Raw genomic sequence first — 18,349 nt, forward strand, 5'->3', positions numbered from 1 at the left:
CCATCTTCTCACAACTCCTATCGGGCAGGAGGTACAGAAACCTGAAGGTTCACACCAACAGATTCGGGAATAGCTGCTTCCCTTTAACCATTCAGTTCTTGAACCAATTAGCACAACAGTAATCACTGCCTCAGAAGCAACACTAAGACCACTTTTCTACTACTTTGGACTGGGTTTTTTTACTGCCTGTTAGCCACTGACATTTAGGGCAGCAATGAAGGTCTTTCATCTCTGTCTGTCCATGCAGTCACACATGGATATAGAAGGATTCTTCCCTGCTGTTTCCAAAACTATTTTTTTTACCAGTCAGAGATATTAACCCCAAGCTGAAGCCCCAAACTTGGAGGACTGGTGGACCACTCTTACTCTGGCCTCTACCCTTTGACCTGTTTGGCATGGGTGACCCAATCAAGAGTCAAAGCACAAAGCTCTAACTCCAGTCTACATAGTTCTCTGGGTCACTGAGGCACACAACCCTCCAAACCCTATGACAAGCTTATGGTCCTCTTGGAGATTGACTTTTACAACATGGGTATATTTTATCATTTTGAACCTAACTTAGAAATACAAGCTCCAATAATTCCCATACTGGACTCGCACACAAGAAAACCTTTTATTTCAAATCATATAGAAGACAGGAAAATCTGCATTTTCAAAAAAATACAAGCAGGCAGAAACTGCATATTTGGAACATTAATATCACAACCACGGCACGTTAGCGTGGAGAAATATATACAAGTTCTATGCACAGCCCCTGAGAATTTGCATATTCAAAGTATATTCAGTTTGTGGTATGGACTGGTGCCTAGGAAAGTCAGTTTATCAGCCACCAGATTGCAGCAGAAACAAAACTTAATTTAAAGAATTGGGCAGATTTATTCAGTGCTGCAATGAGGATGGATGGGGGAGTGGGTGGCTGGGGTGGGAGATTGCATACTCATATTCATAAGGTGTGCAAATGAGTGTCTCTTTGTGTGCATATATGTATACAAAAGGGAGAGACAGAGATTGCGTGAAAGTTTATGTCAGAGAGAAAAACATGTGTGAGAGTGTGTGTGTGTGTGTGTGTGTGTGTGTGTGTGAGAGAGAGAGAGAGAGAGAGAGAGAGAGAGAGAGAGAGAGACAGAGAGAGATATATTGATTATATTTTTTTTAATGTGTGTGTATGCATATGTAGGGCAATCAACATATTCCAAGTGAATCGAATGATGGAGGTTGCATATTTACATTCCATGCAAATTCAGAGTGACAATCAAGCCACATCTCCCCCCACCATCTCATTACCACCACTACTGTAAGGAGGTGCAGGGGGAGAGGATCCCACACTCTCCTTGCTCTGGGGGGGCTGGGTGAAGGAGGGAGGGAGGACTGGATTTCCTTCAGCACCCTCCAATTCAGCAGGATTCCTGCCGACAGCCAGGTTCTTCCAGATGCTGGCTTACCACTGCGAACTGCCCAACAGATCTGGTGAGGCACATGCTTTCCAACAACTGGGAGGAAGGTTAAAGTGCAGACTGGACAAAGGATGGTCTCCTCCCAACCTCCTCCTTTCCCCTCTCCATCTATCTCTTCGAACACAACACTCCCACCATCTATCCCATACCTCTCTCAAATCCTTTCCCTAAGCCACCCCTCCTGTTCTCTTTCCCTTCCCAAATGTTTTCTCTCTCCATTCTCTTCTCTACCCTCCCCTCCCCTCGCCACCCTTCTCCTCTGCTCCCTCCATCTGGTGTCTTAATCTTTTGATAATCAGAGATGTGAGGTAAAGTTTCTATGTACACATTCAACTACTCTTATCTACATCTCTCTTCCCCTCTCTCTCTCTGCTTCCCCTCCTTTTTCCCCCTTCTCTCTGTATCTGATGTCCAAACTGCCATCCACATGTTAAGAGGTGGGAAAGCAAGGTTCTCTCTACACCCACTCTTCCCCTGCCTGTCTCCCCCATCTCTCCCTTTCTATCCCTCACACCATCTCCCCACCCCGCCCCCATTCTTTCTTTCTCTCTCCCTTTCTCTTTCACTCTCTCTCCCCCCTCACTGTGTCTCCCCTCTCTCCTCTATTACTCTCCACTCCCTGGCCCCTCTCTCCATCCAATGCCCCATCTGGCCTTCCGGGCCTTCAGAGAGGGGAAAGCCAGCTGCCGTCTTCCTCCACTGCCCTCTCCACCACCAGCAGTAGCTCACAGGAGTCCTGGGCAATCTGATCTGTCAGGAACTTCCTGTCGGCACAAAACAGCCAAACCAGCATCAGTTCTCAAGACGGTAGCTTCACACTACAGAAATGCACAGAACCGTTGGGCTAAACCACACAAAGAAGCATGTGACCATAAGCAAAGGGGTAGTGGTGGGAGAGGGTCAGGGAGGGTTTTGAACAGGATCAATGGGAATATAGAGGTTACAGAGTTAGGGAGAGGGGTTTGAACTGGAGGATGGTGAATGTAGGGGCTACAGAGACAGGAAGGAGGCGAAGGAGGGGTTTGAACCGGAGGATGGGAAGTGTAAGGGTTTCAATGATAGGGAGAAGGGCAAGAGAGGTGTTTGAACAGGAGAATGGGAAGTGCACGGACTACGGAGATAGGGAGGAGGCGAAGGAGGGGTTTGAACAGGAGAATGGGAAGTACACAGACTACGGAGATAGGGAGGAGGCGAAGGAGGGGTTTGAACAGGAGAGTGGGAAGTGCACGGACTACGGAGATAGGGAGGAGGTGAAGGAGGGGTTTGAACAGGAGAATGGGGAGTCTACGGACTACAGAGATAGGGAGGAGGCGAAGGAGGGGTTTGAACAGGAGAATGGGGAGTCTACGGACTACAGAGATAGGGAGGAGGTGAAGGAGGGGTTTGAACAGGAGGATGGGGAGTGTAGGGGTTACAGAGATAAGAAGGAGGAGGGTTTGGTCAGAAGGATGGGGAGTGTAGGGGGTTACAGGGATAGGCAGGGGTTTGAACAGGAGGATGGGGACTGTAGGGGTTAAAAGAGATAAGGAGGGGTTTGAACAGGAGGATGGGGACTGTAGGGGTTAAAAGAGATAAGGAGGGGTTTGAACAGGAGGATGGGGACTGTAGGGGTTAAAAGAGATAAGGAGGGGTTTGAACAGGAGGATGGGGAGTGTAGGGGTTACAGAGATAAGAAGGAGGCGAGGGAGGGGTTTGATCAGGAGGATGGGGAGTGTAGGGGTTAAAAGAGATAAGGAGGGGTTTGAACAGGAGGATGGGGAGTGTAGGGGGTTATAAAGATAGGCAGGGGCTTGAACAGGAGGATAGGGAGTGTGGGGGTTAACAGATACAGGGAAGGGATGAGGGAGGGGTTTGAATAGGAGGATAGGGAGTGTAAAAGTTACAGAGATAGGGAGGGCTGGGGAAGGGTTGAACAGGAGAATGGAGAGTGTAGGGATTGCAGAGATAAATGGGTGGGCTAGGGAGGGTTTTGAACGGGGTGACGGGGAGTGTAGGTTACACAGATAGGGAGGGACGAGGGAGGGGTTTGAACAGAAGGCATGAGAATGTGGGGTAACAGAGATTTGAATAGCAGGACAGAGAGAGTAGGGGTTACAAAGATAGATGGGGGGGCGAGGGAGAGGTTTGATCAGGAGTTTGGGGAGTGTAGAGTTTACAGAAATAGGGAAGGAGCGAGAGAAGGGTTTGAACAGGAGGATGGGGAGTATAGAGGTTACAGGGACAGGGAGGGGGCAAAGGAGGGTTTTGAACTGGGAGACTGGGAATGTAAGGGGTTACAGAGAGGAACGGAGCGAGAGAGGGATTTGAGCAAGAGGATGGGGAGTGTAGGGGTTACAGAAGGAAGGGGGTTTGAACAGAATGGACTGAGAATACAGGGATTACAGAGATAGGGAAGGGACGTAAACAAAAGGGGCTGGAGGGTAGGCTGCACAGGCCACCACCTCCATGTCAACCCTCATCTACCCCCCTCCCCCAACTTTCCCATCCCAAACCCCACCACCCCACTCACCTGAGCTCAGCCTCAGAGCCGATAGCAGCGGGGGCTTTGAGCTTGGAGTCGAGGTTGTAGTAGGACCCATGGACGGGCCGAACAGCCACCCAATGCTGGCGGCGGATGGGCAGAGTCACTGGGCCCAGAGACACATTGGACGGGATGTTAAGGATGAAGCCCAGGACCCGGCTGAGATCCAGACTGCCCAGGGACCTGGGGTGGGGGTGGAGGAAGTACAGAGAGGAGAGAGGAGGAGGAGGAGAGAGGAAGGAGGGATAGAAGCAGAGAGAAGCAGGAGAGAGACAAGAAAAGGGGAGAGGGTAAATAGGGTGGTGGGGGGAAGGTAGGAGAGCAGGAAGAAAGAGGTAAGATCGAGAAAAGATGGGAAGGGAGGGGGAGAGAGGGGATGAAAGGGGGAGGGGAGGGGAGGGGGAGAGAGAGAGAGGAGAGAGGGGGGAGGAGAGAGAAGGGGTGAGAGAGAAGGGGTGAGAGAGGGGAAGGTGAGAGAGGGGAAGGTGAGAGTGGATGGTGGGCGGAGAGGGTGGTGGGGAGAGGGTGGTGGGGAGAGGGTGGTGGGGAGTGGGTGGGTGGAGAGAGAGTGGGTGGAGAGAGAGTGGGTGGTGGGGAGCGCGTGGGTGGAGAGAGAGTGGGTGGTGGGGAGCGGATGGGTGGAGAGAAAGAGGGTGGTGGGGAGAGAGTGGGTGGAGAGAGAGTGGGTGGTGGGGAGAGGGTGGTGGGGAGAGAGTGGGTGGTGGAGAGAGTGGGTGGTGGAGAGAGTGGGTGGTGGAGAGAGAGTGGGTGGTGGAGAGAGAGTGGGTGGTGGGGAGAGAGTGGGTGGTGGGGAGAGGGTGGGTGGAGAGTGAGTGATAAGTGGGGAGAGTGGTGGGGGAGGGGCAAGAGGGGTGGGGGAAGGGTGGAGGAGGGAGAGGAGAGAGAGGGAGGGGGAGAGAGAGGGGTGGTGTAGAGAGTGGGAGGGAGGAAGGTGGTTGAGAGAGGGGTGGTTGGGAGAGAGCGGTGTTTTGGTCAAAGGGTGTTTTAGTCAAGAGGGATAGTAGAGAGGGGTGAGAGGGTGAGGATGGAGAGATGGGGATGAATGGTAGAGGGGTGATAAGGGGAGAGATGGGGAAGAGGGGGAAGGGAGCAGAGGTGGGAGGGAGGGAGAAGGAGAGAGAGAAGATTAGTACAGGGGAGCAGGAAGTGCAGAGAAGGGCACATGATGGCTAACAGGAGCTGTTGGCAGCTCACATTGTAGGGCAGCACAGGACAAGGTCCTTTTGCCCATCATATCTAGACAGAGTCACAAAGAATGGAAACTGGCCCTTCAGCCAAATTCATCCCTGCCATCCAATACCTCCATCTAAGTTTGTCTCCTTTGCCCCATATTCTTCTGTCTCTTTCCTACACTTGTTTCTGTCCAAGTTTCTCTTAAATGCTGTTAGCGTACCTGCCTCAATCACTTCCTCTGATAGCTTGTCGAAAATAAGCACCACCCTTTATGTTAAAAAGCAAGTTGTCTCTCAGTTCTTATATTAAATCTCTGCCCTCTCATGCTAAACCTGTGTCCTCTAGTTCTTGATTCCCCAACCCTGGAAAATAGGATAATTTACAAATTACTATTTAATTATTTGTGGTGCAACTGTAACGAAAACCAATTTCCCCCGGGATCAATAAAGTATGACTATGACTATAGACTGTTCAATCTATGCTCCTCCTGATTGTCTACACCCGACCACTCACGAGGTCAAATTAATCTAATCCCTCAACCTCCTTCCATTCCCTGCGCAATCACGTGCCTGTTGCATGCTGCTTTTGTATCTGCCTCTACCATCAATGCAGGGCATTCCAGATACCCACCACCCACTGTGTAAAAAAAACTTGGCCTCTAGTATTCAACATTTCCACCCTGGAGAAAAAGATACTAGTTATCTACTCTGTCAACGCCTCTCGTAATTTTATGAACCTCTATCAGGTCTCCCCCCAGCCTCTGCTGCTCCAGAGAAAACAACCCAAGTTTGTCTGACCTCTCCTTATGGAGAAGAGAGAAGTCGAAGCAGGAGGTACATGCTCTCAAATCCAGGCGGCATCCCAGCGAACCCCTTCTGTACCCTCGCCAAATTCTCCACCTCCTCCCTGTGATGGAAGTGACCAGAACTGAGTGCAATAATCCAGATGCGGTCTAACCAGCACCTTATAAAACAGAAGGGACCACATTAGGCATATTGCGTATAGTTCTGTGGGAAAGACCAGATTAAGCTGGAAAGGGTGCAAAATAGATTTTAGAATCATAGAAAAGTACAGCACAGGAACCCTTTGGCCCATCTAGTCAGTGCTGAACCATTTAAACTACCTACTTCCAGACACCTCCACCAGGACCATAGCCCTCCATACCTCTACATTCATATACCTATCCAAACTTCTCTTAACCATTGAAATCGAGCACTTCTTGGGTTGACAGCTCATTCTGATCTTCAGATTCATGAGGGTGTTCCTGAAACTGGAGGTCCAGCACTCCCTGTGCTGTCTCCTCTATATTGGTGAGACTCAACATACCGTAGATTGCGGACCGCTTTGTCAAGTACCTTTGCTCCATCCTCAACAAGCAGGACTTCCAAGTGGCCAACTGTTTTAATTCCAATCCCCATTCCAATTGTGACATGTCGGTCCATAGCCTCCTCTACTACCGCGATGAGGCAACACCTCATATTCCATCTAGGTAGCCTTCAACCTGACAGTAAGAACATCAATTTCTCTATTTTCCAGTAATTCTTCCCCCTCCTGCTTCTCTTTTCTCCCATTCCCCATTCTGGCTCCCTTCTTACCTTTTCTCCTCTTCTCATTTGCCTTTCACGTTCCCCTGGTGCCCCTCCTCTTCCCTTTCTCCCATGGGCCACTCTCCTCTCCTATCAGATTCCTTCTTCAGCCCTTTATCTTTTCCATCTATCACCTCCCAGCTTCTCACTTCATCCCCCTCACCTGGTCTTAGCCATCACCTGCCAGGTTGTGCTCATTCCCCTCCCACTTTCTTATTCTGGACTCTTAACCCTTCAATTCCAGAGTCTCAACTCGAAAAATCGACTGTTTGTTCTTTTCCAAAGATGCTGCCTGACCTGCTGAGTTCCTCTTGTTCTTGTATGTGTTTCTCTGGAGGGCTTGATTTACAAGAAGAGAGTTGATAGGCTGGGACTGTTCAGGAGAGAGTGGATATGTTGGGACCATTGTCTACAATATCTACACCTCTCATAATCTTATAAAACTCTTGTCAGGTTTCCCCTCAGTCTCCTCTGCTCCAAAGAAAACAAAACAAATTTGTTCAACCTCTCCTTATAAGGTAAGATTGGATAGGTTAGGACTTTATTCCTTGGAACATTTAAGATTGAAGGGAGATTTGATACAAGTATACAAAATTATGAGGGGTATAGATAGCATAAATTTACGCAGGCTTTTTCCACTGAGGTTGGGTGTGACTACAACTAGAGGTTATGGATTGAGGGTGGAAGGTGAAAAGTTTAAGGAGAACCTGAGGGCGTCAGAGTGTGGCATGAGCTGCCAGCACAAGCGGTGCATGCAAGCTCAATTTCAACATTTAACAGAAGTTTGGATAGGTACATGGCTGGTAGGGATATGGGTTGGCATGGACTAGATAGGCCAAAGGACCTGTTTCTGAGCTGTACTTTTTTAAGGCTATGACTAATGCCCTCTAATCTCGGCAGAATCCTGGTGGACCTCCTGCTGTGGACAGGGAGGCAATGGGAGGGGGCAGAGTTACAGGTTGGTGGTGGGGAGAGGGGGCAAGAGCCTGCATTCTTGGTAGGGTAGTACCAGCGGTGTGTGCCAGCACCAATCCAGTCGTGATTTATCTGGACCAGCACATCGATGAGATGTGGGAAGAGTCATCACGGAGGGGGGAAAGAATGGACAGTGAGCCTTGCCCGTCTCACAAGAAGAGGGGTCACAGGATAAGAGTAGACAGTCAGCATCTTTAAGACGATCAGGGTCTTGCATTTAAGGTGAAGGGGGAAAGGTCAAAGGGGATGTGCTGGGAAAGAAGCATCTGTAGGAAGAGGTGCAGTCGACGTTTCAGGCCGAGACCCTTCGTCAGGACTAACTGAAGGAAGAGTGAGTAAGGGATTTGAAAGTTGGAGGGGGAGGGGGAGATCCAAAATGATAGGAGAAGACAAGAGGGGGAGGGATAGAGCCAAGAGCTGGACAGGTGATAGGCAAAAGGGGATACGGGAGGATCATGGGACAGGAGGTCCGGGAAGAAAGATGGGGGGGGGGGGGGAACTCTACTGTAAAGATGAAGCCACACTCAGGTTGGAGGAACAACACCTTATATTCCGTCTGGGTAGCCTCCAACCTGATGGCATGAACATCGACTTCTCTAACTTCCGCTAGGCCCCACCTACCCCTCGTACCCCATCTGTTACTTATTTTTATGCACACATTCTTTCTCTCACTCTCCTTTTTCTCCCTCTGTCCCTCTGAATATACCTCTTGCCCATCCTCTGGGTGCCCCCCCCCCCCGTCTTTCTTCCCAGACCTCCTGTCCCATGATCTTCTCGTATCCCCTTTTGCCTATCACCTGTCCAGCTCTTGGCTCTATCCCTCCCCCTCCTGTCTTCTCCTATCATTTTGGATCTCCCCCTCCCCCTCCAACTTTCAAATCCCTTACTCACTCTTCCTTCAGTTAGTCCTGACGAAGGGTCTCGGCCTGAAACGTCGACTACACCTCTTCCTACAGATGCTGCTTGGCCTGCTGCGCTCACCAGCAACTTTGATGTGTGTTGCTTGAATTTCCAGCATCTGCAGAATTCCTGTTGTTTGTGCTGGGAAAGTATTTTTTTCAAAAACACAGAGTGGTGAGTGCTGGGAATGCGCTGCCAGGGGCGCTGGAGGAAGCAGATATGATTCAAGAGGCTGTTAAGATGGACATATGGATGAGCAGGGAATGGAAGTCAATGGACATCATGTAGGAAGAAGGGATTAGTCTAGTTAGGCCATTTACTTACTAGCTTAACTAGTTTGGCAAAACATCCTGTCCTGTACTGTTAAACTATGCACAGTCTCAGCTTACGTGCCACGTGCACCATCAGCTCTGCCTTCATGCCTTCATCTCCACGTACGCCCCTCATCTTATCAAGTACTCCCTCCGATCCGCAAGCGCACCACCTCATCATTGCACGTGACCCACATCCCACATCCTCCCCTGCCCCATCTCTGCATCCAGCCTCCCAGATCTTTTGGGGACTGACACGTGCGGCAAGGAAGATAGGAGTCGAGGGGAGGAGGAGTACCTGCGTTTGTCCCACCAGATAGCTGCCAGCCCCTCAGACAGGAGAGCTGCCATCAGCACGTTGACGTCATAGTTGCCGGTACCCAGCATGCTGCGGTGGGGGTTGAGCATAGCGTCCGGGGACAGCCTGTAAGGGTGGAGAGACCAGATCTTGTCTGACAAATCTCTTCAAATTCTTTAGAGGTGGGACCCAGTACATGGATGCAATCTCAAGGAAGGCATGCCAGTATCTCCACTTTCTTAGGAGGTTAATGATATTCTGTCGAAAGTATCCTGACTGGATGCATCACAGTCTGGTAGGGCAATTCGAATGCACCGGATCACAAGAAGTTACAGGGATTGGTGAACTCAGCCAAATACATCATGGGCACATCCATTTCCAGCATCAGTAGTATCCGCAGGAGGCGTTGCCTCAAGACGACAAAAGCTGACACATCCACACATCCACCATCAAAGATTGCCACCGTTGGGGCCATACCATCTTCTCACAGCTACCTTCAGGAATGAGGTACAGAAGCCTGAAGACCCACACCAGGTTCAGGAACAGCTACTTCCCTTCAACCATCAGTCTCTTGAACCAACTGGCAAAACTCTAACCCCACAATTTAGCAACAGTATGACCACAGTGAACAACCTCCACTGAAATGGATACTTTATTGTTATGTCTATATGTCTATTCACGGCCTCCTCTACTGTAAAGATGAAGCCACACTCAGGTTGGAGGAACAACACCTTATATTCCGTCTGGGTAACCTCCAACCTGATGGCATGAACATTGACTTCTCTAACTTCTGCTAATGCCCCGCCTCCCCCCTCCCGTACCCCATCCATTATTTATTTATATACACACATTCTTTCTCTCTCTCTCCTTTTTCTCCCTCTGTCCCTCTGACTATACCCTTTGCCCATCCTCTGGGTTTTTCCCCCCTCCCCCTTTTCCTTCTCCCTGGGCCTCCTGTCCCCTGATCCTCTCATATTCCTTTTGCCAATCACCTGTCCAGCTCTTGGCTCCATCCCTCCCTCTCCTGTCTTCTCCTATCATTTTGGATCTCCCCCTCCCCCTCCCCCTCCCCCTCCCCCTCCCACTTTCAAAGCTCTCACTAGCTCTTCCTTCAGTTAGTCCTGACGAAGGGTCTCGGACTGAAACGTCGACTGTACCTCTTCCTAGAGATGCTGCCTGGCCTGCTGTGTTCACCAGCAATTTTGATGTGTGTTGCTTGAATTTCCAGCGTCTGCAGAATTCCTCGTGTTTACTTTATCGTTCTAATTGTTTTCTCCTGTAAAAACTTACGGTATGTTTAATTTATGCTTTTCTTGTGAATGTTGCTTCTGCTTTATGATGCTATATTTATTATTAGTATTGAATCAGAATCTCAGAGCTGCCTATGATGATCTTGATAATAATTTTTACTTCGAACTTTGAATTTTCAGAATTTGACGTATGCCATGAATTTTTTTGTTTTGCTGCATTATTATTATTATAATACTTAATAATAAAAACTATAAATTACAGTAAGTATATATAAAAAATAAGTACTGCAAAAAAGAGAGGAAAAATAATACTGAGATTGTGTTCATTGTCCATTCAGAAATCTGATGGCGGAGGGGAAGAAGCTGTTACTGAAATGTTGAGTGTGTGTCCTCAGACTCCTGTACTTCCATCTTGATGGTGGCAGTGAGAAGAGGGCATGTCCTGGGTGAAGGGGGTTGTTCATGATGAATGCCGCCTTTTTGAGGCATCGCCTCTTGGAAGGTGTCCTGGATACTGGGGAGGCTAGTGCCCATGATGGAGCTGGCTGAGTTTACAACCCTCTGAAGCTTCTTCCGATCCTGTGCAGCGACCCCCTCCATACCAGGCGTTGACGCAACTAGTAAGAATGCTCTTCACAGTACAACCGTAGAATATTGGAATTGATTTATTCTCTCAGGTACTGAGATACAGCGAAAGGCTCATCTTGGACTCTGTTTATACAGATCAGATCATTACACAGGGAATTGACGTAGAACATAGCAAAACAATAACAGAATGCAGAATAAAGTGTAACAGAGAAAGCGCACTGCAAGTAATCAATAAGGTGGAAGGTTTACAACGAGATAGATTGTGAAGTCAAGAGTCCATTTTATCAAAGTAGGGAACCATTTAATAGTTCAATAACAGCTGGGTAAAAGCTGTCCTTGAACTTGGTGATACGTGCATTTATATCATTTGCCCAATGGGAAGAGGGGAGAAGAGAGAATGTCCGGGGTGGATGAGGGCTTTAGGTATGTGGGCCGCTTTACCGAGAAATATACACAAGAGTGGACAGAGGGGAAGCTGGTTTCCATGATGGCCCTGAGATGCTGCTGCAACTCAGTTTTTCATTGCACCTGTGAATACATGTACTTGTGCAGATGACAATAAACTCAACAGTTGCAGGAAAATTGCTGGAGAAAATTATTCAGAATAGGATATATGAGCATTTGGAAACCCATGGTCAAATTTGGGACTGCCAGCCTGGCTTTCTGTGGGTCAGGCCATGCCTTACCAACTCAATTGAGCTCTTTGACAAGGGGACGAGAGAGATTTATGGCAACGGATATTGTCTACATGGATCTTTGTACGGCAATTGACAAAGTCTCTCATGGGAGGCTAACCCATAAGATTAAGATGTATAGGATCTGCATCAAATTGGTTGTTTGGATTCAGAAGTAGCTTGCACATAGAAGACAGAGGGTTGTGGTTGAAGGGACTCACTCATTCAAGCCGGAGATCTGTGATTAGTGGAGTTCCACGGGGATCCAGTTCAAGGACCAGAATATAGAAGCAAGAGATAATACAGAGATTTTGTAAGGCATTGGTCAGACCACATCTGGAGGATTGTGAACAATTTTGGGCTTCGTAGCTATGGAAGAGGTTCACAAGAATGATCCCGAAATGAAAGGCTTAACATATGAGGAGCATTTGATGTCTCCGGGCCTGGCCCTGTACTCAGGAGGGAGATGTCGCTCAAACCTACCTAATATATATATATATATATATATATTTTGTGCATATTATTATTAATCTCTACTTTATTATTAGTTATTATTATTAGACTTATAATTTATTATTATTGCTAAGTCTGTTTTAAATGTTGCTGCTGTAACAAATAACTCTCTGCTCGGGATCAATAAAGTACTTATTGTTATATTGACAGGTCTGGATCAAGCGGACATGGAGCTGATGTTTCCATCAGGAGGAATGTCTCAGATCCGAGGGCACAACCTCACAATAATGGGCCATCTCTTTAGAAGTGAGATGTGCAGGAATTTATTCCGGTAGAGCGTCATGAACCTTTAAAAGTTTTTCCTCCCATTAGCCCACACTGCCCTCCCTTACCCCCTCATCCACCCTTCCGATCGCTACCCCTTACCTTTTCACACTTCCATTGGCTTCCCTACAATTGTTTTTCCTTACCCCCCTCCAATCCTCCCCTCTACCAACTTCCATTGGCTCCCCTTTCTCCCCCTCCCGTTGGCCTTCCTCTCCCCCTCCAACCCCTCCCATTAGCCTTCTCTTCCCCCTTCCGTCTGCCCTTCCCATTGGTCCTCCCTTCTCTCCCATTGGCCTCCCTTACTCACTTCCCCCTCCCATTGGCCTCCCTTTACCCCCTTCCCCCTCCCACTGGCCTTCCTTATCCCCTTTCTCCTCCCATTGGCCTCCCTTCCCCCTCCTATTGACCTCCCCTACCCCCTTTCCCCTCCCATTGGCCTCCCTTACCCCTTCCCCCTCCTATTAGCCCGCTCTAACCCTATTCCCCTTCCTATTGGCTGTCCTTCCCCCTTTCCCCGCCCCTTCCGTACTCCCCTTCCTCTTCCCTCCTCCCTTTGGCCACCATTCGCTCCTTCCCATTGGCCCCTTTCCCTACGTCCCCTCTTTCTATTGGTCTTTCCAAAAACTTTCCTCCTACTACCGTCTTCTTATTGGCCCCTCCCCACACGACCCTACCCCACTAACCGCCATCACTTTCGCGGCCGGTTGCCAGGTTACCTGTAGCACAGACGGTCCAGCTCATCCTTGCCGAAGGCGCGGCGTTGCAGCAGGTTGTTGAGCGCATGCGCGGCACACAGTTCGAGACGCTGGCGCTCGTGATAGAGCGGCCGGGCCGGGGCCGTAGTCGGCGGCTCCGACATCCCTGACGGGCCTCCCCCCGCCTCACGACAGGTAAACACGCTCGTGTCCCGGCCCCACCTCGTCGTTTCTTCCTTCTTTCCTGCCGTAAATCCGCCACCAAATCGCAGTCCCACTGTATGGACGGGGCAGGCGGCGGCAGTGAATGGCCCCCGCCCACACCGCACAGCCACCTTGTAACGAGGAGGACTAGCTGGGGTGCCGGCTGTCTGCCATGTGACGTCGGCACTGCGCAAGTGCTGTTGCCGAGGTGCCGGTGTATTGTTGCCCAGCTGCAGCCACAGCGCAACCGCATTGGCAGAGTGAACGGCCGCTGTCCGCACTGCGCAGTTGTAGTGGGAGAAGAGCCGGCAGCAAGATTGAAGTTTCAAATGCGACTTTGAGTTTATTATCATTAGTTCGTTTAATTGTCATTCAACCATACATGAATACCTCCAAACGAAAAATTAGGATCTAAATATCATGAAAATTAGCTTTCTACAATAGCAGCACAATACATGACAAACCATAAACTGATGTACCCTTAAATTGTACATAATCCAGATAATTGAGGTGGCAGGTAATTTAGTGGTTGGCACAACACTTTATACTACCAGCGAACTGCGTTCAATTCCCACTGATTGCTGCCTGTAAGGAGTCTGTACGCCATCCCTGAGAACGCGTGTTTTTTTTCCAGGTGCTCTGATTTCCTCCCACGGTCCAGAGACATACCGGTTGGTAGCTTATTTGGTCATTATAAATTGTTCAGAGATTAGGCCAGGGTTAAATCGGGAGATTGCTGGGCAGTGCAGCTCAAAGGGCTGGTAAGGCCTATTCTGCTCTGTATCTCAATAAATAAATAATAAACTGAAAGTAAATGACAACAGAATCAGGTTTAATATCAATAGCATATGTCGTGAAACGTTAACTTTGCAGAAGCAATACAATGCAATACATAATAGAGAAAAACCTGAATTACTGTAAATAAGTAATGCAAAAAAGTAGTTAGTGTTCATGGGTTCAATGTCCATTCAGAAATCTGATGGAGGAGGAGAAGAAGCTGTTCCTGAATAGTTGAGTGTGTGCCTTCAGGTAGCTGTACCTCCACCCTGATGGTAGCAATGAGAAGAGGGCTTGTCCTGGGTGATGGGGGTTCTTAATGATGGATGCCGCCTTTTTGAGGCATCGCTCCTTGAAAATGTCCTGGATACTACGGAGACGAGTGCCCATGATGGAGTTGACTGCGTAGACTGCAGAAAGTTGTCAATTGCAATTCTGTGCAGTGCCTTCCCACTCCACGACAGCCCGTAGCCCGTACCAGTCGGTGATACAGCTGGTTAGAATGCACTCTACAGTACATCTGTTGAAGAACATAAGAAATAGGAGCAGGAGTCGGCCATCTGGTCCATCGAGCCTGCTCTGCCATTCAATAAGATCATGGCTGATTTGGCCTTGGATTCATCTCCACCTACCTGCCTTTTCCCCATAACCCTTAATTCCCCTACTATGCAAAAATCTATCCAAACTTGTCTTAAATATATTTACTGAGGTAGCCTTCCACTGCTTTATTGGGCAGAGAATTCCACAGATTCACCACTCTCTTGGAAAGCAGGTCCTCCTCATCTCCGTCCTAAATCTACTCCCCCAAATCTTGAGGCTGTGTCCCCTAGTTCTACTCTCACCCACTGGTGGAAACAACTTTCCTGCCTCTAAATTTGTGATTCCCAATTTAACATTACTGTAAATTACATATGTAAATAAATAGAATAGGGAAAAAAGAAATGATGGGGTAGTTTAATGCGAAGGGTTACTTTACTTGTTGGTTGGAAGCCGCTTCTGCTGTGCTGGTTGTCAATTGGTCCACTTGAAAGATGGTGCAACTCTTTCCCATTGCTTGCCTTCGTATAAGATGATGAGAGGCATTGATCGTGTGGATAGTCAGAGGCTTTTTCCCGGGGCTGAAATGGCTAGCACGAGAGGGCACAGTTTTAAGGTGCTGGGAAGTAGGTACAGAGGAGATATCAGGGGTAAGTTTGTTTGTTTTTTTTTAAAACGCAGAGAGTAGTGAGTGCGTGGAATGGGCTGCCGGCAACGGTGGTGGAGGCAGATACGATAGGATCTTTTAAGAGACTCCTGGACGGGTACATGGAGCTCAGAAAAATAGAGGGCTATGGGTAACCCTAGAAATTTGCTCTAGAGTCTTTAGTGACTCTCCTCAAACTCCTGATGAACCTCTCTGTCAGCGTATGAAACTTTGGAATTGCCTCTTGCGATCCTATGCTTTGGAGCCTCCATACCAGGCAGTAATGCAACCAGTCAGAATGATCTCCACATTACATTTATAAAGATTTGTCAGAGTGCCCAACGTAGGGCACAGATGACAGTTGTTTCAGTGGTGCTACAACCAAAACCTTTCTGTCAACCTCATTAAAACCACAGAGCTGACTGTTGACTTCAGGAAATGAAAAGGGGATGAACATGTGCCAATCTACATTGGGGGAACTGTGGTTGAGGGAGCCAGCAGTTTTAAACTCCTGAGCATTAACACATCAGATGACCTGTCATGAGCTCAGCACTTAGATGTAATCACAAAGGAGGTGTGCCAGTGTCTTTACTTTCTTCGGAGGTTCCTGAATGTTATCACCTCTGAGGAACTACCCTGGGCCCAGCATATCGATAAGCTACAAAGGCTATATATAAAGTGGTTATATTTCATCAGGAATTTGAGGAGACTTGGTATGTTACCAAAACCTTTTGCAAATTTCTGCAAATGTACAATGGAGAGCATTCTAACTGGCTGCATCACTGTCTGGTATAGGGAGGCATAGCACAGCATTGAAATAAGCTGCAGAAAGTTGCGAGCTCTGTCAGCTCCATCGTGGACAATAGCCTCCCTGGCGTCTAGGGCATCTTCAAGGAGTGATGCCTTAAAAAGGTGGTATCCATTATTAAGGATCCCCATCACCAAGGACATGCCCTCTCCTCATTGTTACCATCAGGGAGGACGTCCAGGAGCCTAAAGATGCACACTCAACAATTAATTCAGGAACAGGTTCTTACCCCTGCCATCAGATTTCTGAATGGACATCGAACCCACGAACGCTACCTCACTTTTTTTCTTTTTTTGTTTCTCTTTTTGCATCATGTATTTAACTTTTTAAAATGTAGACGGTGTAATTTATAGTTTTTATTATTATGCATTGCAATGTATTGCTGCTGCATAACAACAAATTTCATGACATGTTGGTGATGTAAAATCTGACGTGTCACTGAACACTTTAACAGATGTAAGTTTCCTGACTGTCGGGGACTGCAATTCAAAATACGGGAAGCTAAGAAGCTGCAGAGAACAGTGAACTCTGCCAATGCATCATGGAGTACATCTTTCCCAACCCTAAAGAACGTGGAAACATTCCAACACACAGCATTTTGCCCATGGTATTTGTTTGTTTACAGTATTTATTTATTGAGATACAGCGCAGAATAGACCCTCCTGGCCCTTCAAGTCGCACCACCCAGCAACCCCCGGTTTAACCATGGGGCAACTTGGCATCTCTTTAGACTGCAGGAGGAAACCAGTGCAGATGGAGAAAACCCACTCGGTTATGGGGATTTGGTACAAACCTCTTATAGACAGTGGTGGGAATTACACTCGGGTCACTGGTACCGTAAAGCATTTTGCTAACCACTACGCTACTGTGCTGACCTACTAATCTACGCTAAGATCAATCTAAACCTTCCCTCCTCCATCACCCAACATCTTCCTATCATCCATGTAAGAGTTTTGTAAATGTTCCCTCTCTCAGCACCCTGGCAGGGTGAGGAATGCCCTAGCTCACTCAACCTTTCTTCATAAGGTATTCTTTCTAATCCAGTCAGATCTTCACCCTGTCTAAAAACTTCCGCATCCTATAATAGGGCAATCAGAATTGAACACAAAATGTTCCACATTTGGGTTGTATAGAGCTGCAACATTACCTAATGGTACTTGAACTCAATCCTTCAAGTGATGAAGGCCAATACACACCTGAACAACCCAATCAACTTGCGCGGCAACTTTGAGGATTCTATTGAGGATACTGTTCCTCCACACTGGCATTAATCCTGTTTAATTAGTCCTGTATTTTGTCTTCTGGATGGTCACTCCAAAGGGGATGGAATCATGGTGAGGGGTTGGGGTCTATATCCCTCTGTACTTTGAACATTCACAGGGACTCTAAAGCACATACAAGGGATACTTGTCTTTATTATCTTTACCTGACTTGTCAGTGGGTTGTGGAGTTGGAGTTCCTTGTGGGCAAGAAGAAGGAGTTTGAATGACCCCCTGGGCTTACAGTAGAGATGTTTGAGGCCTAGTGTCCAGTCAAGTCCAGAGCTCAATGCCTAGTGTTCAATGACTGGCGTATCCTGGAATCGATGCCAAGGATCACGGCCCAAGGGTCGACTTGGAAGTCTGGAAGTCAAGCCCTGTTGGATGGAGTCAGGCGTGCAAATCTCTGTGACTCCGCTGGGGAGGCCTGTCCTGGGGCCGAAGGACTGTTGTCTGTGTGGGTTGGAGGAAGAGAGGAACAGGGCTTGGAGATTGTGGAGGAAATGTCATTGCCAATCCGAACTGATTGGGGTCTGCAAGTGAGGAAATCGAGGATCCAATTGTACAAAGAGATATTGAGGCCAAGGTCTTGAAGCTTATTGGTTAGTTTCGAGGTGATGATAGTACTTATTGCCAAGCTGTAGACAAAACATCCTGATGTTTGCATCTTTGCTGTCTAGGTGTTCCAGGATTGAGTGAAAAACCAATGAAATGTGCCGAGCTAATTGAACTGGTATTTAAACTAATCCCTTCCGCCTGCACAATGTCCATATCACCCCATTCCCTCCACAGTCATATGCTTAAGAGCCTCTTAAACACCTCTACCATATCTGCCTCCACCTTCAGCCCTATTCCTGTTGCACTGAACTCAGAATCAGGGTTATTGCCACTG

The 18,349-nt window shown here is 48.1% G+C and overlaps 2 protein-coding genes across 4 annotated transcripts in view; one reads left to right on the plus strand and one right to left on the minus strand.

Moving 5' to 3' along the window:
* Positions 1-1,049: 1,049 nt before the first annotated feature.
* Positions 1,050-13,603, minus strand: josd2 (Josephin domain containing 2). Of its 2 annotated transcripts, XM_072246855.1 has the most exons (4): positions 13,248-13,603; positions 9,240-9,365; positions 3,964-4,158; positions 1,050-2,218 (listed from the first exon to the last, which is right to left on the minus strand). In XM_072246855.1, the coding sequence occupies exons 1-4, from the start codon at positions 13,388-13,390 to the stop codon at positions 2,119-2,121; spliced, it is 564 nt and encodes a 187-aa protein (XP_072102956.1). In that variant the 5' UTR covers positions 13,391-13,603; the 3' UTR covers positions 1,050-2,118. The 2 variants fall into 2 exon arrangements, with proteins under 2 accessions (XP_072102956.1, XP_072102957.1); XM_072246856.1 differs by lacking the exon at positions 9,240-9,365.
* The window catches only part of LOC140190268 (transmembrane protein 143-like), a 77,988-nt gene continuing 72,840 nt past the window's right edge, over positions 13,202-18,349 (plus strand). For both annotated transcript variants that reach the window (XR_011883575.1, XM_072246848.1), the window contains exon 1: positions 13,202-13,421. The gene's annotated coding sequence lies outside the window, so the exon portion shown is untranslated. The remainder of the gene's footprint in view (positions 13,422-18,349) is intronic.

The sequence above is a fragment of the Mobula birostris genome, chromosome 29 (assembly GCF_030028105.1).
Source record: "Mobula birostris isolate sMobBir1 chromosome 29, sMobBir1.hap1, whole genome shotgun sequence".
In the NCBI taxonomy this organism is placed as follows: Eukaryota; Metazoa; Chordata; class Chondrichthyes; order Myliobatiformes; family Myliobatidae; genus Mobula; species Mobula birostris.

Excerpts from the sequence above, each read along its gene's own strand:
- josd2 (XM_072246855.1), bottom strand. The coding sequence starts at position 13,390 with ATGTCGGAGCCGCCGACTACGGCCCCGGCCCGGCCGCTCTATCACGAG. Across the intron at positions 9,366-13,247 it reads CTGGACCGTCTGTGCTACAG|GCTGTCCCCGGACGCTATGC; the intron begins GTAACCTGGCAA and ends CCACCCTTACAG. Across the intron at positions 4,159-9,239 it reads ATCTGGTGGGACAAACGCAG|GTCCCTGGGCAGTCTGGATC; the intron begins GTACTCCTCCTC and ends CCCCCACCCCAG.